The 19,609-nt window shown below is 39.0% G+C and overlaps 3 protein-coding genes and 1 long non-coding RNA gene across 7 annotated transcripts in view; 3 read left to right on the top strand and 1 right to left on the bottom strand.

Moving 5' to 3' along the window:
* Positions 1 to 12: 12 nt before the first annotated feature.
* MED23 (mediator complex subunit 23) lies at positions 13 to 5,397 on the top strand. Its single transcript, XM_018010875.2, has 16 exons — positions 13 to 165; positions 223 to 310; positions 364 to 505; positions 560 to 1,376; positions 1,436 to 1,522; positions 1,583 to 1,785; positions 1,843 to 2,219; positions 2,292 to 2,466; positions 2,522 to 3,010; positions 3,076 to 3,402; positions 3,481 to 3,704; positions 3,766 to 3,848; positions 3,908 to 4,055; positions 4,128 to 4,785; positions 4,845 to 4,985; positions 5,040 to 5,397. The coding sequence occupies exons 1-16, from the start codon at positions 127 to 129 to the stop codon at positions 5,308 to 5,310; spliced, it is 4,269 nt and encodes a 1,422-aa protein (XP_017866364.1). The 5' UTR covers positions 13 to 126; the 3' UTR covers positions 5,311 to 5,397.
* Positions 5,324 to 6,946, top strand: LOC108615988 (trypsin-3). Its single transcript, XM_018010892.2, has 2 exons — positions 5,324 to 5,769; positions 5,836 to 6,946. The coding sequence occupies exons 1-2, from the start codon at positions 5,517 to 5,519 to the stop codon at positions 6,657 to 6,659; spliced, it is 1,077 nt and encodes a 358-aa protein (XP_017866381.1). The 5' UTR covers positions 5,324 to 5,516; the 3' UTR covers positions 6,660 to 6,946.
* A 1,106-nt stretch (positions 6,947 to 8,052) lies between these two features.
* nahoda (DOMON-like domain-containing protein nahoda) overlaps positions 8,053 to 19,609 on the top strand; it is a 28,370-nt gene continuing 16,813 nt past the window's right edge. For 2 of the 4 annotated variants that reach the window (XM_018010878.2, XM_018010881.2), the window contains exon 1: positions 8,053 to 8,761. The gene's annotated coding sequence lies outside the window, so the exon portion shown is untranslated. The remainder of the gene's footprint in view (positions 8,762 to 19,609) is intronic. The other 2 variants (XM_018010877.2, XM_018010879.2) reach the window with 1 other exon arrangement.
* On the bottom strand, positions 15,483 to 19,415 carry LOC149268483 (uncharacterized). The gene is made up of 2 exons (XR_016270470.1): positions 15,861 to 19,415; positions 15,483 to 15,802 (listed from the first exon to the last, which is right to left on the bottom strand). It is a non-coding gene; the product is annotated as an uncharacterized LOC149268483 (long non-coding RNA).

The following is a 19,609-nucleotide window of genomic DNA, read 5'->3' as shown; positions in this document are numbered from 1 at the left end:
TTTAGTTTTGTGTAACACTGGTCCGCAGCTGATAATGTTATCGATAACAATTTACTTTTTATAAGATCTGCAGCCGGCACAAATAATTGTTTATGCGCGAAAAATGCACAGTAAATAATAAAAAACATGGATACGCAAATTTTAGATGCCGTAAATGACTTTCTGGTAAGAACAAATTAAATGCTATTCATCTTTAACTAATATGCTTACTAATTCCCACAGAAAGTGGACTCCTTAGATGAGGCGTTTGTGAGCGTCATTGTGTTCAAGTCGGAGGATGATAAAGCTACCAATTTTACAAATAATTTGAGTAAGTAGGATTTTAAGATGTTGAAGCCTGTATCGAATGTGTATTTATTACAGTTACCGCATTCGGCAATGTTGAGAACCGAGAACAGGTGCTGCGCGCGTATTTGCTTCGCGCGGCGGAAGCACCAAGCTACCACATGCAGGTGCTGATGGCGGCTCTGCCCAAATTGGTGGATGCACATCACATTACAGCAAGGTGGGTTAGCTTAAGTCAGTTTTTAAAACAATATTAAATAAACTGCCTTCGTAGAATGCTCTGCGACAAGGTACTGTCCTGTGAGAAACTTGATTATGAGCGGAAGACCTTTTGGATAGAGAGTTTTCGGCTAATCAAGAAAGTTATTTCACATGTCGACTACAAAGGCGTTCGAGAGATCATGAAGGCCTGCAGAGAGAAGGCCCAATGGTTCCCACTGAATGTCAACGTCACCTATCTACCTCAATTGCTTGCTGTCGAGGAGATAATTCGGTTCATATTCGATCGTAACAATTGCTTGCTGCCCGCTTACTTCATAGCTAATGAAATAATGCGTCCATTTCCCTACCACTGGAAACTAAACAAACTGATGACTGATTTTGTTGAAGAGTTTCGTGCGACAGCTCAAATGGTATCGATCATTGGACATGCAAATATGCTGCCCATTGTCGAACATTTTGGTTATGCAGACCACTTGATGAACTCGTGGCGACTGGATCACAACTCTTTAAAGTTCAACTTTAAGGGCAGTTTGCCGTATGAGCCTGAACTGCTGGAGGATCAAACGCCTCTATTGCGCTACGTTCTAGAGCAGCCCTATTCGCGCGAAATGGTTTCAGTCATGTTGAATTTGCAGAAGCATCAGAAGCAGCGTTACAATGCGCTCGAGGAACAATTGGTCAATCTAATAATACATGCCATGGAAATGACGGAAACGAATGATGCCACTGCAGGCAGTGGCTTCAATGCAACTGACGAACAGATCTCGCATAACGAATGGGTGTGGCTACATCTCTCCTCGCAGCTGATTTACTTTGTGCTCTTTCAGTTTGTCAGCTTTATGCACATTGTGCTGGCTCTGCACGAAAAGGTAAGAGATGCGATCTTGAGCAGTAATTCAAAATTTATATATTCTTTTACTTTATTTAGCTATCCAAGCTGGAGCTGCGCAAGGGTCGCGATCAGCTGATGTGGATACTGTTGCAGTTCATCTCAGGCAGTATACAAAAGAATCCCGTGAGTAGCTAAAATATGCTTTCAATATTATTTCCTTATTTATAAATTTCTTTCTTACAGATCACAAACTTTTTACCTGTCTTTAGACTTTTTGATCTACTTTATCCGGAGCAGGAGCCTCTTAAACTGCCTGACTACAACAAGTCTTCACTGGTGCGCCACATGGCGCCCATTTGCATCTGGATACATTTAATGAAAAAGGCGCGAGTGGAGAATATGAACATCACACGGCCTTTGCCGATTGCGCTTAAGAATCATCATGAGTGAGTTTGTGTGTCTCTCTATTTAGCTATTTTTGTTTAAATAAAATCCTTTTGTAGCTTCCTTCAGCATCTGGTTGCGCCAAATAATATGATGAATGTCACATTAGGCAATGATTTTCGTATTATACTCATCTGCAATGCATACTCAACGAATCAGGATTACTTTGCGCGACACATGAATGTTCTGCTGGACGCCATGAATGGCAATGCAAAGTCAGCAAATGGCACTCCAATACCAGCAGTCACTTATTCCGTCTCGGTGCTCGACAGTCTGACGGTGCACAGCAAAATGTCACTAATTCACAGCTTTGTCACGCAAATGCTGAAACAGGCCCAGAGCAAGACACTGGTGCCAGCGCCTGCACTCATTGAAACTTATGCTAGATTGCTGGTTTACACTGAGATTGAGTCGCTGGGCATTAAGGGATTTCTAAGTAAGTTGGTTAGGAGCTATAATTATTTAAGGATTACTATAATATATATTTTATATTTTTCTATTCCCATAGCTCAATTGCTGCCAACTGTATTCAAGAATCATGCCTGGGCCATGCTACACACGTTAATGGAAATGTTCTCTTATCGACTGCATCATGTGCCCACACATTATCGCGTGCAATTGCTCTCATTGCTCTATTCGCTCTCCTCCGTGCCACAGACCAATAAGATGCAATTGAATCTATGGTAAGTCTGCAAATATCAAATTATCTTTCTGTTATACTAATTTTATTTTGCGTAGCTTTGAATCGACCGCATTGCGTTTGATTACCAGCATTGGTTCCGCCGAGTTTCAGTCGCAGTTCTCTCGGTATTTGAATGACAAGTCACCTGGAAGCGTGGCATCTAATGAAAGCGAGGAACTTAATCGTGTCCTCATCTTGACGCTGGCACGCTCCATGCACGTTCATGGCGGCGGTGATGAATTGGCCGGCTGGTGCAAGGATTTTCTATCCAACATAATGCAGCACACGCCTCATTCATGGCCCGTGCAATCGCTAGCATGCTTCCCGCACGCACTGAACGAGTATTTCCTACAAAACAATCATCCGGTTGAGAATAAGCAACAGCTGAAAAAGTCTGTGGAGGAGGAGTATCGTAATTGGACATCCATGTCCAATGAGAACGACATTATTGCTCACTTCATCAGGCCCAATACAAATCCATTGTTTTTGTGTCTGCTTTTTAAGATCATCTGGGAAACGGAGAGCATCAGTCCCGTGGCATACAAGTAATCCGCTATTAATTTAGTTCCCTCTCAACATTTTTTTAATGCTTTACTCTTTATATTATAAGAATTCTGGAGGGCATCAGCGCTCGGGCCTTGTCCACTCATCTGCGCAAGTTCTGCGATTATTTGGTTGCCGAAGTGGCCAGCTCCTCGGATGGTCGCGACTTTATACACAAATGTGTGGATACCATTAATAATATGATCTGGAAATTTAATGTGGTGACCATAGATCGGCTTGTGCTCTGCCTGGCTCTGCGCACACACGAGGGCAACGAGGCGCAGGTCTGTTTAATCACAATTCAACTTCTGCTGTTAAAAGCGTCTGAGCTGCGCAATCGGGTTCAAGAGTTTTGCAAGGACAATAATCCTGATCATTGGAAGCAAAGCAATTGGTAAACTGATCTCTAACTAAATTGATCTGTAACCAAATTTAAATTCAACCTGAATTTCATTCTACTTTCTGCTGGCAGGCATGAGAAGCATCTGCAATTTCATCAAAACTATCCGGAAAAATTCGCACCGGATGAGAGTGCATCGCAAATTCCACTGCCCGTTTACTTCAGCAATGTGTGTCTACGTTTTCTGCCAGTGCTCGATGTGGTGGTACATCGCTTTATTGAGCTAACTATACCGAATGTGCATCAAATCCTAGGCATTATATTGGATCACTTGAGTATACTCTATAAATTTCATGGTAAGTCTCCAAGTTTCACTTCCTCTTTCTGAATTTGTTAACCTATATCTCTTGCTTGTAGATCGTCCCATTACTTATTTGTATAATACATTGCACTATTATGAACGTATTCTGCGCGATCGTCTGCCTCTCAAGAAGAAGCTGGTAAGCCGCCTTTTACAGCCCTGTCGAAATTTCCAATTCAATACATTTTGCCACATCAGGTTAGCGCTATTACAAGCGCGTTTAGCGAGATACGTCCAGCCAATTGGTGTGTGAGCGAGCCATATAAGGTATATTTGCAAAGTCAAGATCCACTATGGACGCCTGACCTGAGCTACTATATGAATCTCATCAGACGACTGGCAGACAGTGAGTAGAGCTCTGAAAGTACTCGAACCACACTCAACTGCTAATTAATCTGTCTACATGTATCCCACTCAGCTATCAGTGGCAAAAACGTCTTCTACACCACCGATTGGCGTTTCAATGAGTTTCCCAATGCACCCACTCATGCGCTCTATGTGACCTGTGTGGAGTTGCTTGGCCTGCCTCTGGCGCCTTCTGTGGTTGCGGGCAACATAATCGATGTGATTGTCAATGGCTATGCGGTGATACCGCAAAAAGAGATACACAGCTATATCAATGCAGTCGGCATTGTGTTGGCTGCTCTGCCGGAGCCATACTGGAGTGGCATTTACGATCGGCTGCAGGATATGCTAAACACGCCCAATATGCTCAACTGGACATATCGATTCAATGCCTTTGAGTTGTTCAACTTTAAGACTGTGCGTGAGGCCATGCTGGAGAAGAGCTATGCTGTGGTCTTGGCCGTGGCGCACGCAGTTTTCCATCATATGGGCGCCTTTAAGCTGGCAGCCATGACCCGATACATCAAGGAGAAGCTGAAGCCTTGTGTACGCACCGAACATCAGTTGCTTTATCTATGTCACGTCTTCGGGCCATTCCTGCAGCGTATCGAACAGGAGAAACCGAATGCAGTGGCTGGCATTGCTATATTCCTCTATGAAATGCTGGAAAATGTGGACAAACATCATGGACCCAAACCCCTGGAGTATATGGATCAGATCTGTGATTTCCTGTAAGCAATTGATCAGATGATAGAGAGTATATATGGTAATAGTTGTTATTTCTGTTTAGATATCACATTAAGTACATTCACGTTGGCAATATTATCAAAAACGAATCAGAGGCAATTATCAAGAAGTTGCGACCGCAGTTGCAAATGCGTTTGCGTTTCATAACTCATTTAAATCTGGAAGATATACATACAGAGAAAATGTAAGTTTTACATGCAAGTTACTTGTTTATTGGTTATTTATTATAATTTTCTAGCGCTGAGGCCAATGCAAATGCCAATGCAAATTCAACTCAGTCGCCTTTGCATACTGCACAGCAGCAGCAACAACAACAGCAGCAACAACAGCAGCAACAACAGCAGCAACCACAGCAGCAACAACAACAACAACCACAAGCACCACCAGTGAGTGCAGCAACCACCAGCTTGCCGCTGGGCAGCGGTGGCAATACTCAGCAGCAAATGTACTTACAGCACATGCAGCTTCAACAACAGCATATGCAAAATATGGGAATGCGTCACAACTAGATGAAGACAACAACAACTACAACAATAATTAGCCTTAGTTTAATTCTCTGTAATTCATAGTTTTAACTGCTGTCTAGAACTCTTAATGATCGCTCTCACACACTCTCAACTGTTGGCCAGAACTTGTCTCAGCTGAGCTTAGGGAGCAGGTTTGCCCGGTGGCTAACTCTGTCGGCGATTCAGTTGCAGTCGCACTGTTGCTCGCAATGCGCGCTTGGATTGGATTACTCTTAACGCTGTTTCTATGTTCTGTGCGCTGTGAAATGTGCGATCGAGGCACTGGCGTGTGCAAAGAGTTGACTGCTACGGATTGTCCAGTTATATTCTTTATACAGCATTTGATAGCCAACGAAATCAAGTACTGCAACGAGATAGACGAAATCGTGTGCTGTCCGCTGCCTCGGAATAATCAAAAGAAAGCTGTGGAGCCTGTGGAGGAGAATCGTCCCTATGAGAAGCGTAAGCATTACCAGTAACAGTTCTATATATATATTGTGATCTGATCTTCATCTAAATATTTCACAGAATGCAAACACTTTAATGATATCAGAGCAGCTTGTCACCAGTCGCCCTTTATCGTGGGCGGCACCAAGGCGGCTGGCCGGGAATTTCCTTTCATGGCTCTGATTGGGATCGCGAAGCGTGGCAAAAGCGAAATAAATTGGGATTGTGGTGGCACCTTGGTGCATCCGAGATTTGTGGTCACAGCTGGGCACTGCCTGGAAACTCCTGAGACCAAGGAGCAGCGCTTGGATCCCAATTTCGATTCGCCGAAATTTGTGGTTCGTCTGGGCGAACTGGACTACAACAGCACAGCAGATGATGCCCAGCCGCAAGACTTTAAGGTTGTCAACTACGTGGTGCATCCCGCCTATAATGACGATGACGACAACAAAGTGGAGAACGACATTGCTATAATCGAGCTGGACAGGAATGCGACTCTAAATGAGTACGTTGCACCCGCTTGCCTGCCGCCCAGCACGGGCAACGATCAGCAACAGCTGACAGCTGCCGGCTGGGGACTCACGGCAGATGCTGGCCATAAGTCTTCGCACCTGCTCAAGGTATCCCTCGAACGTTTCGATGATGATCTATGCGAAGAGCGTCTCGAAGTGGAAATCGAATCGCGCACCCAATTCTGTGCTGGCTCCATCAACGGCATCGGCGACACCTGCAACGGCGATTCGGGTGGACCCATTTTCGTGCAGCATCCGCGATACAGTTGTCTCAAGCTTCTAATTGGCATCACTTCCTATGGCGGCATCTGCGGCACCAGAGGTCGTCCATCAGTGTACACCAAGGTCTACCTCTATACAGATTGGATTGAGAGTATTGTGTGGGGTGAGTAAATTAGCTCTGCCAATTCATTTTAAGTATAAAATGCAGAGGAAATCATATTACGTTAAGTAAAGTAATTGATAAATTGTCTTAGAAAAATTATAACAAATCTGCTCGATTTTATAACTTTTAACTATTAAGAAATTCGCAACTTAAGTGTCAATATATATATGTATAATTAATTAATTGATTTAAGAAAAAAGTATTTGTAAATCCCCTATTGAGAGCTGAACTTGTCTTTATGGCAATGCATTTTTATACAGATCGAGTAAATAAATATTATATTATTATAAATATATCCCAATGGATCTACCCCGATCGACAATATATAAAATAACGTGAATAAACATGGGTTTTAAATGTAAGTATTAAAAAAATGTTTGTATTTGTCTCCAACTAGAATTCTAATTGGAATGCAGAGATTAACGCACAAAAGCTCTTCCGTATATTCTCTCTGAGAGCTTGACCGCTCAGCTAATTTGTGTAAGGTTTGGTGCTGCCAGACCGTCAAAAAAAGATCGTCAGTAATATAGCAAGCAGTCTCAATTGGAGAGCTCTAAAGCTCTGCTCGCTCTTGATAGGCAGTGTTGCCAGATTAGCTATTTAATAGCATTTTTAGCTATTTTTGAACCCTAAATGCTATGAAAATTTTGAAAATGCTATTAGCTATAAATTTAGCTATTTTACAAACGAATATTTTGAATTTGATTTTAGAATTTAAAGCAAAAAAAAAAAAAACATTTTTCGATTAAGTCCCAAATTGTACGTAATGATCTGCGCGATACTACCACCACGACTTTATCGTACTTATAACATCAGTTGTGAATTTACACCATCGCTAATTCTTCTTGGCGCGCTTCTTGGCATTAATTGTATGTGATGGATAAAAAATATAAGCAGAAATTTCGTGATTCCTGGAAAACAATCACCGAATTTAAGAATTGGATTAAGGAGGATGAGTCGGACAACAGGCGGGCGTATTGTATATACTGCAAATGCAGTGTTTTTGCCAAATTGCACGATATTAAAATGCATGCCGCGACAAAAAAAAAAAAAAAAAACATAAAACTGCGATTGGCGTCTTTGGGCAAAAAATTTAAACATTTTCCATGATTTCATTTAAACATGATTCCAGTTAATCAAAAATATAATTCTGATGATGATTTGGATGTGGACCAAATTGTAACATTATTAAATAACATTTAAAAATAAAATTTAAAGTAAATGCATAATGCATAAAGGTTTCTCAGCTATTTTGTAAGCTATTTTAAAATTAGTTTAGCTATTTTCAGCTATTTTTTAGAGACGATTTTGCTATTTTTATGTCTCAAAACCTGGCAACACTGTTGATAGGTCCAGCTCTCTCTATTTCTGACTCTGTGTGCAGGTGCATACAAGTTCGGCTTAAGCTGCGGTCGCCAGTTTGAATTTCGATCTGCTGCAGAACGGACGTGTGTGCTGCTCCAGAGTTGTAGTGTTTGTGTTGTAGTGTCTGTGCTTGCCCGCCCAATTGTGCAAGGCACGTACTGTAGCTTACCGCGCGCATAGAACGCGCCATTGCAATAAATCAAGCGAAAAGTATTTAATTATCAACAAAATGCACCAAAGCGAAATGTACATTCGATGCGCATTCGATATTTATTGATTAACACATCGCAGAAACAACAACAACATCAGCCAACGACCGAGTGTATGTGTGTGTGTTTTAGCTCGTCTCTATGTGTGTTCGTGTGGGTGCTGCGATCGACGATAGTTAGTGTGTGTTAGGGGTGTGCGCGGAGTACCGTTGCCTAGATCGTAACACTACGTTCAAAGTGCCGCGCGACTGCATTGTTTTGACTTTGATCGTGTGCTAAGACCTCCCTCCATCTCTTTCCCCCATCTCTCGCTGCAAGCGCGTGCGTGTCGTAACTTTTGATTAGCTTTTTTTATCCGACGCGTCTCGTCTTCAGCCAGCGACGCCGCGCCGACCAGGAGCTGCAGCTCACCCTTTGGAACATTGCGCTTCACATTGTTGCTGCTACTGCTACTGCTACCTTTTTTGTAGTTGTTATTTTCGTAACTTATCGCCGCCTACATCACATAATTTGCTGCAGCTGTTGCCGTTTCGAAGGTGAGCATCAAAAGGAATTCGCATTTGCCATTTATTGTTCTTTTGTTTTGTTTACTCGGCCTGGCGTGGCTTGGCACGGCCTGGCAGGAGCGCATGGGCATAAATTTATTTATATTTCTTTTCTCTGAAATACCCAACGAATTTTGCAATGGAACTATTAAACAATAAACTGAATAAGTGAAGGGATTTGGTCAGTCAGTGTACAGTGTACAGGTGATTTCCTGTTTCGCTCAAGCAAAACTTTAGGCTTGAACAATTAAGTATATTTTGTTTGTTTTAAATATGCGTGTGCTGGCCTTAAAGTGTATATAAAATATTAAATTTATTAATACTATTAAATGTTAGAAAGTAAATTTTAAAAATATATAGCATTTAATATTTACGTGATAAATTAAATAAGAGATTATTTAGTATTCGGTTTTTATTGAAAAAAAAAATTCATAAAATAAGAATATTTAAAAATGTTGATGACAAAATTTCTAGTATTTAAAAAATATAGTTTTGATTTTATTTATGTAAATATGAAATAATTCATCTATAGTTATTTCTTGCTCTTAATAATATGAACTTTAATTTAAATCCCATAATTAGAAAATTCTTATGAAAGTTCTTATGAAAACTTACAGCAAATATCTTCTTAAATATCTCTAGCGACTGCTCGATGTTAAATTTGATGAGCTGTGATTTGCAGAAGAGATTAGGGGACACACCTTAGCTTCATATCTGAGCAATATTTCAATTATGTGTGCTTTTTTTTTGTTTTTGCTTCTGCCAATTGTTTATTGGATATATTGGTTGACAGCTGGTTTTAGTAATTATTCAGCCTTCACAATTGCGTAACGAATGCTCATCCAATGTGGGCTGTGGATGCTGTCGCAGATGAGATCATTTCTAAAATCAAAGAGCAAAAACAATCAAATACAGCGGCAGCAGCAATTCCACGGCACAAAAGAATGGCCAAAAGGAAGACAGAGATAGGAAGGGAATGCGTGAGTGAGAGAGAGAGAGAGAGAGAGAGATAGAGATAAAGATTACAAAATTCTTGCCCGTTGCTTGTAAATCATTAATCACAAAGGAAATGCTGAGCGAAGCGGAGTTCGCCAAGTCCAAATGTTTTGCACTCTGAGTCAGAGACGATATTTTTAAATACTTTCATTAAATACAAATGAGACAAATGTCTGTTGTCTCTATCTCGTTCTTCCTCTCTGTCTCTCTCTCTCTCTCTCTCTCTCTCTTTAGCTGTTGTTTTAAAGAATCTGCGCGTAATTAATTGTGGGTTTTGTTCAACCGAACTCATCGCACTTTGTGGGTCTTTGATAAGCCGCCGAGAGCTACGATTTTGATTTTTATCTGGCCCATTTGACAGGCTCTTAGAATCGAATGACTGAAACTTCAAATTCAAACTCAAATTGAAATTCAACTCAAGCGAAAAGCTAACGCAGTTCGATTCGCCGATATCGCAAGTCATACACAACACGCCAGCAACAACAACAACACAAGTGACCTTGAGGGTAATAACTCTTTGGCGTTTGTTAGTCATGCCTGGAATGCAGCTGAACCGCATTGCCAATGCGCTTGCTGGCTAAGCCAGCTGCAAAAATGAAAGAAAAACAAATTCAAAAACAAAAGCAAAACCGGATGGCATCTGCATTTGCATCTAACAACCGAACCCCCGCACAGTGAGCACTAGAAGTATTTGTCTATGTCTATGTCTATGTCTATGTCTGTGTGGTCAAGAGATGTCTGGAAGCTTAGAGAGTTATAAAATTTTATTAACAAGCTGCTACAAAGAATTTCAATAAACGAAATGCCAATAAAATATTCATTTTTTTCTTTCAAGTCCAGCGAGAATAAAAGTGTATAAAAAATCAACAAAAAAGTGAGAATAAGGCAAGCGAAACCAGTCGACAGATTTGTCTAATGTGCGGGCGCCGAAACTGGTTAGAAATACAAAGTGTACTGTGAGCAAGGGAGAGAGAGAGAGAGAGCTGGAGAGGGAGGGGGCGAAAAACGCAGAGAGAGCGAGAACAAGAGCTAGTTAAGCAATTGGAGTGAGCGAGCTGGCAGACGTTGGCTCAATCAGAGTTAAAAAACCTTGGAGCGCATCTTGATTGAACAACAACAAGAACAACATCTACAACAACAACAATAACGACCAGAGATATCTGCTAAGCTCTGTAATATTCCATGAAAATAGTCATATATCATTGCTTTGTAATCAATGCGCAGCTGCTATTCTATGCAAATATCTAAAAATAAATATTGACTAAGTAGTTAGCATAGCACAGAGTTAAATTTAAACTTTAAATTGATGTTAAAGTTAGTGCATCATTATTTTTTATTATTGATTATGCTTAAAGTTCGTTGCCTAAGTCTTTTGATATGCGCCTAGGGGTCATGCACTGTCGAGCATGCGCATGTGTCGAAAGCTCTCAATCAAAAGCTGAGCACACATGTGAGTGTGTGTGTGAGCGTAAGAGTGTAGCACTAGGCTGAGATGACCTTATAAAGGTATACTTCCGCTATAAATGTATATATGTGCATATATGTATTACATTTTGATTTTTGTCTTTTGTTAATTTGAAGTACGCCAGTTGAGGTTGTCTAATCAGTGGATACTTAACTGCTGAATGACAATTTTTAATATAGAGCTATATATATGTATGTATATATGTATGTTTGTCCCTCAGTAAGCCTCTTGACCATCCCCCTTTGTCTCATTGCGAAAGCTGAGCTCTACAGCTTATCAAAATAACACTTATTTAACAACTTGGTGTTAAATTTTTGTATAAACCACGACAATTTATTGATAAATAAATACGTTTCTATAAATATACATACACATACACATATAGAGACAACACGCTTGTGCGCAGCGCTGCCCTCCTAATTAGTTAGACACAGCCTTGATTTGATACGTTTAAGTATTTTGTACGGCATGTGCAGAGGGCATTTAATAGCAGCAGCCGCCGCCGCTTGATTAGCTCATTCTCTGATTGGCAATTTTTTTCTACTTTGGGTTTTTGGCATTTAGGTTTTTGGCGCGCATTAACAATTGCTTTCAATGCCAGCCAGCAGCAGCAGCAGCAGCTGTGCGCACAATTTGTAAGCGACTCGTGTAAATTGCCATAATGGTAATCGCAGTCATCAAAACTGACGCAACAATCGATCACTTGGGCAGCGGCAGTCGCAGCAGCAGCAGCGGCAGCAGCTGGTGTTGAGCGACCTTAACCGTAAACCGTTTTCTAAGCCAACTTATAAATCAAAGCATGCTTTTTGCCGAAACAATCAACCAAAACAACAACAACGACAACCAAAAAACTTTTGTAAAAGTCACGTAAAATTTCGCTGGAAATGACAAAGGGACCAGCAAAATTTCTTCTCGCTGCGAAAGTTTTTAGCAAATGCAAATGCAAATCTCTTTTGGTCCGTTAATTAATTAATTTTTTATTTAAATCGCCAATGCTAAAGTGTGAAGATGTCAAATCATTTGTGAAAACAGGTGAAACACGCATAGCGAGCTTATCTAATTGGGCTTTTGATGTTTACAAATACAATTTGTACGCACGCCCAGTGCAAACTGAACTTGAGTTCAAATACAGCAAATACATACAACAACAACAATACAGATAAAGATGAAGAAGATGAAGTCTCAAGTGCGCTGCCCAGTCTCGTCTGGACTGCCTTCTAATACAAATACAAATAGCAGCCGCTCAGGCAAGACGGCCATCAGTTTTACAATTGTTTTGCCATCTTGATGAAATATGATCTTATAGGCAATGTTTGTCTATGTCTGTGTGTGTGTGTGTGCATTTGGTATCAAGTTTAATAGACAATAAACACGACAAGCGTCTTACAAATAAACGCTTTACGCTGCGGCTGCCTGAACCCTGACCTCGACTTTGACTATAATTTTTTTTTTTCATAAAATTTTTTTTTTAAGCCATAAAAAAAAAACTTGTGTAGCTCGTTAGGCTTGATTCTTGTGAAAGTTGATTGCTGATCTATCCAAGTTTTATCTGCCTCTGTTTCTGTCCCTCTCTAACTCTCAATGGGTATTTCAACTTTCCATAAATGTGTTTCAAAAATACCCAAAAATTTATTTCACGCTAACGAGAATGAAAGGCAAAACTTTGGGTGTAAGCGATATATAAAATGCTCTAATATTTGCTGTGACTACTAATAAAAACATATATATAAATTGATGTAAAATTAAAACGAAATAATTTCTTGGAGAATATTTATAGATCTTAAATCTCTAAATTTGTTACAAATTAATTAAATAATTTTCGTTGCAGAGCTTTTTTTTTTTTTTTTGCAGACAATGGCTGTAAGTTATATACATATGTAAGCGAGCTTAAGCATATAATATAATTAAATATATGTATATATAACGTATATATTTCTTATGGCTAAGCATAAACTCAAAAACAAGCAGATTGGAGACAATTAAGTAATTTTTTAATAAATGTTAACATTAGTAAAAAATTTAAAAATTTTATATATGTAAAATATATAAAAAATTAAGTAATCTAAGTTTTTTTTAGTAAATGGTTATTAAAAAATGCGACATGCATAATATTTGACACATTCAGGTAAATTGGCCTCGCCTTCAGCGCGTGTGACATATTGGGCAACTTATTTAAAATGGCCCCAAATGCAAGTGTATGAGCATCCCTTCCCCCTCTCGTCCACATAGAAAACGTGCTCGCATATTTATGCTAAACATAAATCGAAAGACGTAAGACACGAACTGGCTGCACCAGTTCGACTAGATTACACACATTTGCCAGCTAATTTATGTTAATTCGAATCATAAATATATGAATCATTATTTCAGGCTAAGCAGTTGACACTCTGCTTAAGCGAAACAGAAAAAAACATAAAATTACTTTTACTATAATTAATTTAGTGTATATTTGTTTTTAGCTGCATTCCAACTGAAATAGAAAACTGATTTATGAAAATCGAACGCACTTTCACTGCGTGGCTGTTCAGTGTCTGTCCAGTTTGGAGTGTGATGTGTTTATTTTATTAATTAAATTGATTAACAAGCTTCGGCATTTTGGGCACTCGGATCAAAGTCAAGCGAGGACGTCGCAACATTTGGCCAACATGCGGCTGTTAAACAACGAGGCAAATAGCGAACAGATCCGCGAACACGAGTTGTTGGCTAAGTGGCGCTATTTATGTCACGAATCAAAAGCAAACTAAGCCAGAGCCGTACTGACGGACAGTCAGTACAAAATAGCCAGATTGCAATTATTGTGGGCCCAATTGGCAGCCAAGTGTTTGTCAATCAGCTTTGAGTTCAATTGTGGCTCAAAAAAAAAAATAAATAAATAAAAAAAAAAAAATACTTTTTGGCATTACAAATAGAAATCAAAATGCGCTCTCGCATCATAATCATACGCGTCATAATGAGCAGCTATCATCGTCATAATGAAACTGACTTTCGCAGCAAAAGAAATAAATTTCAAGTAGCAAGCCGCTAATAGCCGCCGGCCAAAACACACACACACACACTCACATCACGCATACGCCATGTGTGTATGTGTGTGTGTGTTGACTCTTTCGAACTTATCACAGCTCACAGAGTCAACGTGTGCAGTTCATCAATAAATTGTGATTAGAAAGTTTTCATTTTTTTGTGATTTTTTTTTATTAGCTAATAATAACAATATGTTCGACTGTCAAATGGAAAAGGCATTCAAAGGCCTACGCAGCACGTATCACAGCAACAGCAACAACAGGAGTGAAGCCCAATCAAATCAACAATTAATATTGCAACAACGTGCTGCAAATGAAATGCTATGAATATAAATTGGTTTAAAGGGAAAACAAAACCATTTCTTGGAGAATATTTATAGATCATAAAACAATAAATATTTAAATTGCTGAAAAAAATAGTTATATAATATTAAAAGCTATAATATTCTTAAGCAAAATATTGATGGAACTTTAATTACAAATATAATAATAAATATAAATTGCAATAGCTAGAAATGTGGCAGAGTATCTTCTTTATATTTATATTTCTATTTAAAACACAGCGAACACAAACTAAATATTTAAAGAGTTTATACTACACTATAAAAGTGTATATATATTTATTACATTTATTTATAATTTTTCTAGGCAGTCGAGATCTAAGATCTTTACCTTTATGTCTATATATTATAGTATAAGCCAATAAGTTAGCCATTAAAAATTGTTGAACAGAAACTTTGTTCGCTTCTACCTGTTGCTCGCCTCATATTTAATATAAATAGATACATTTCGAGTGCTCTATATACTTGAGAGCCATTACACAATTTCAAAGGCTCAATTGAAAATCAATTTCAAGTCTTTTACTTAATTTCGTTTTGCTTTTTGCAAACTCTTTTCTAATTTTGGTAATTTCTTGTTAAAAATTGGAGCGCGCGCTCACAAATTGCGCGTTGTTTCCCTAGGAAGCTGCCACATTCGATACAGTTACAGTTACAGCGGCAGCTTCAGCTCGAGTCAGAGATACAGATACAGATACAGATACAGATACTTGCACACTTGGCCGCACTTGTTTGGCCGCTTGCTGGTGTGAGTATCTATCGTAAAACCATTAATAGTTGACTATTTTGTTATGGCCCAGCAACCGGTTGCTGGGCACACACACACATACACGCACACGCACACACACAGTCGATGTTGGCGGTACAAATTTGTATACGTTTTATTTGAGCTGTTGTGTTGTGTTTTTTTTTTTGTTTTTTTTTTTTTTTTGAAAATTGTATCTCAAGCTGAACATGAATGAGCTTTTCGAATATTTCGTAACCAGTTGGACTGCATTTTTTCTGGCTGGCTGTTGTTGTTGTTGTTGCTGTTAGCTTGTAGCGTGGCCAAAATGTTTATGTCTTGGCTATAATCGATAGCCAGCCAGCCAGTCGGCCAGCCACAACAACGCCGACGGCAATCACAACAAAGTCAAGTGTTTGCATTTCAAGAGAACTTCTTTTTTTATGCATCTCATGTTGAATTGTTGGCTTAATTGCATGTGACTTGCAGCTGCAACAATTAATGCTAATTAGGCCCAGATTCTAATTAATTAGCTTTACATAATTACCCAGCGCAGCATGCACTCCAAGCAGTTATGTAACGATAGAAATTTAACCAACTCATTGCGTGCTTACACACGAGAAAAGCCAAGGGAAAAACAAAGGAAAACTATCTTTTGTAGTGGATGCTATAGCTGTATCTGCATCTGTATGTCTGTGTCTCTATGTCTGTGTGTGTATCTGTATCTTTGGCTGCCTGCTGCTTCCAGCTGTGCAGCTAAATTGGCCCAGTGGTGGATAAGAAACCACGTGGAAATTCAAAAATGTGGGCACATTGCGTTACAACAAAAACTAAATGAATAACTAAAAAATAAGTAAAAGCGAAAACCGCTGAACAAACATCGGGCACAAAATTCGATGCGGGTCAGCTACAATTTCATGGTATTTCCCTCTAGGCAACACCCTGCCCGGCGGCCTCTCCACCTGCCCATCCCGCTCGAGCCTCTAGGCATTGCCAATTGGTTCTAACCCACTTGTGGATCCGCTTTAATCTATGCTCTAAATATTTTTTCAATTAATTTTTTTCCCAATGCTGCGACAGCAGTTTCTCATTTTGTGTTTACCTTATCTTAATTAGTTTATTTTTATTAGCTTACTCCATACCCTGTAGGGGGATGTATTGCAATGGGTATATGCGGCTAATTGGTAGCTTAGAAATTGCTGAAGAAATTCAAATATAGTAAAATTATCTTGTAAAGATCTATTCTAAAATAGTCCACTTTTGGTAAACTCTATATATATAGATAATATAAATATTAATGATTAACCATATAAATATTTTTTAATCATATATTTACTTCTACGACATTCTTATAATTTTTTTATATAGTGCAAATCTTAGTCTCTCGTTCTCTCTCTCCTTCTCCCATTATCTTTCAGCCTCTCTCTCTCTCTCCCTCTCTTTGACTTCATTTAGATTCTATCTATCTATTTCTTCCCTCTCTCTTGATATATCTGTTTCTGTCTGTCTTTTTATTCTCAGTTCATCTATTTCTTCTGCTTTTTCTCTTTCTCTCTCCAGCGATTTCTTCTTAATCTGTCTCTCGCTCTCTCTTCCGCTGTTGGCTTAATACAGGGTATCTCTTTGTCAGCAATTACACTCATTACTTGTTTACATGTGCACTTAGCCAATTATTTGTTGCCATTGCTGCTGCTGTTGGTGTTGTCTCTGCTTTAGCCAACTTGATATGTATGTAGTTCAATGTCAAGCATTTTGTGGTCAGTCGTCAGTCACAGTTGTCGTCGTCGTCGTCGTCGTCGTCGCCGTCACCGTCGCTGCTGCTCTCAATGCCAGACAATTTCTAGAGTAGCCAAACGAGGCAGGCCTCGACGAAATAAAAATAATAAAAAAAAACTACTACAACATACAATATATAAGTAAATAAAGAGGAAGAAAAAACATGATGAACAAGCCAGGCAGACCGAATAGATTCGACAAAAAAACAGCTGTTCGGAAGTCGAGCTACCGTTACGGCTTATATACACACACACATATATATACACATATATAGCATATATGTGATTTGTTGTTGCTTTTGGGTTTGGCATTTTACAATGACTGGTTAGATTATTGCTTTGGGTGTCCAGGCACAGACTTTAATTGCGAGACGTCGCCAACTGCAAAGTGGAACGTGCAAATGGTCAAGAGTCCACATCTTCATCGTCATCTCTAGCTGTAGTTGGCTGTGGCTCCAACTGGTGCTGCTGCTTCTTCTACATATATTTTTTCTTTTTTTTTCTTTTTTTGCGTCGTTCCAATTCTATTTTAAATTGTAGTCATTTTTGCCAATCATTTGTTTGGTTAGCTGCTGCCACGACCAACTAACACCAATTGGCGTTCATTTATCTTGCCACATGCAATTTGCCCGTCAAAAACCGAGCCACAATTTTCCATATCAAAACAATTCGAGACACGACAAACGGCAAAACGGAAAAAACAAAAAAAAAAACTAAATAAACCAACAAAAATAGAAACGCTTGTGCCACAACAGCACAAATTTGAGACGCCCATTTAAGACACCATTTGTTGGCCAGATCCGCTGAGATCCGCTGAGATCTGCTGAGATTTGTTGAGATTTTCCACGCCCACCTGACAGCTTTCAGCTATGTTTTGCAGGTAGCTGCCACAGTTTAGGTTCAACTTATTTATGGATTTATTCGAAAAAAAAAAAAACAGAAATAAACCAACTAAACCCACAGGTTTTGATACCCTAGATATTAGTTGAAACTTGTTTTCATATTTAAATTTTTGGAAACTCGCACTGAATCTGGCTGGAAAGAATTTGTTAATCAGTTAAAATATTTACATATTTTACGGTTTTACATTCAAATAGTTTTAGTTTAAAATTTCGATTTTCTCTAATGTCTTAAATTTGTTAATGACTAATGGAATTTGTTGATCCACCAATCGATTCTATTTTAGCTAAGAGTTTTGGTTTGCTGTTAGTAAAGTTGCAACTAGAACGTGAAATCAGATGTGATACGGCTGTTAGGTGTTCTATACAGGTCTAATAACATCATTAAGGCATAACTGTTTATAGTAAATGAAAGTATGACTCATTTCAGGCAAATATCTCTTTACCAAGACCCTATGAATTGAGGAGTTAAAATCGGCTTGCTCTTTAGCTAATATTGATTGCCTTACAGCTCATTCCAAGCAATACTCATACCAATTCCCTCTGCTGCAATTCTCATCCTTACTGTTGCTCAACTAAGTACTTTCCAGGGTATCTCAATTGTGCAGCACTCACGCTCTGCAGAATTCTGAGCTGCGGTAACTCGCGCCGATTTGTGGCCCGTGTTAGGCATGTCATTTACTTTGGCAGCTGTCATTGGCTTTGATTAGTTTGTTGAACGGCCAAAAAACATCAACCTTCGATTTCACTTCCCCCAAACTCAACTGAAGTGAAGGCGTCACTCGCATAGAGTGCTCACTGTACATTGAACCTGAGTTTCACACGCAGCTCAGCGCTGTCCAATGGCCAAATCTGTTGACGTTTTTCAATTCGCAGCCAATATCGAGAGTCGGCTTCAGTTTGGATTTGAATTTGGCTTTGAGTTTGAGTTTGAGTTTAGGTTAATGGCTTTATTACACGCCATGTAAAAGTCTGTCAACAGGCGCCCCAAAAAATGTCTTTCAACACATTTATCTTAGATAGTTTTTTTTTTTTTTTGCCCCTTTCTGTTATGATGAAAATCTATTTGTGGGCTGAGAAAATTTCCTTGCATTGTTTTTGCCAGTTTGCATTTTTTCGCTTTTTGCATAAGCCCACTCCAACTGCTCGCCCTCACTCTTGCTATCGCACTCGCACTTCAATACATAAGCGTACTTTGAGCAGTGCGTTAACAGGCAATAAGTAATTTTTTAGAGCTGCGCAAATTATGCAATTTGACTTTTGGCATGCCATAAAAATAACTCATTTAATAACGCATAAGTAATAAATATATTCGAACCTTCAACTCTTCTCAAACGAGGTAGATACGTTGATGAAAACTTAGATATATCTGCATATCTACAAATATGCATATCTGTATCTGTATCTGTATCTGTATCTGTATCTGTATCTGTATCTGTATCTGTATCTGTATCTGTATCTGTATCTGTATCTGTATCTGTATCTGTATCTGTATCTGTATCTGTATCTGTATCTGTATCTGTATCTGTATCTGTATCTGTATCTGTATCTGTATCTGTATCTGTATCTGTATCTCTATCTCTATCTCTATCTCTATCTCTATCTCTATCTCTATCTCTATC

Source organism: Drosophila arizonae, chromosome 5 (genome assembly GCF_054131065.1).
Source record: "Drosophila arizonae isolate 15081-1271.41 chromosome 5, UAZ_ARI_1.0, whole genome shotgun sequence".
Lineage (NCBI taxonomy): Eukaryota > Metazoa > Arthropoda > Insecta > Diptera > Drosophilidae > Drosophila > Drosophila arizonae.
Note: the sequence above shows the minus strand (reverse complement) of the source record. Positions and strands in the feature narration are given on the sequence as shown.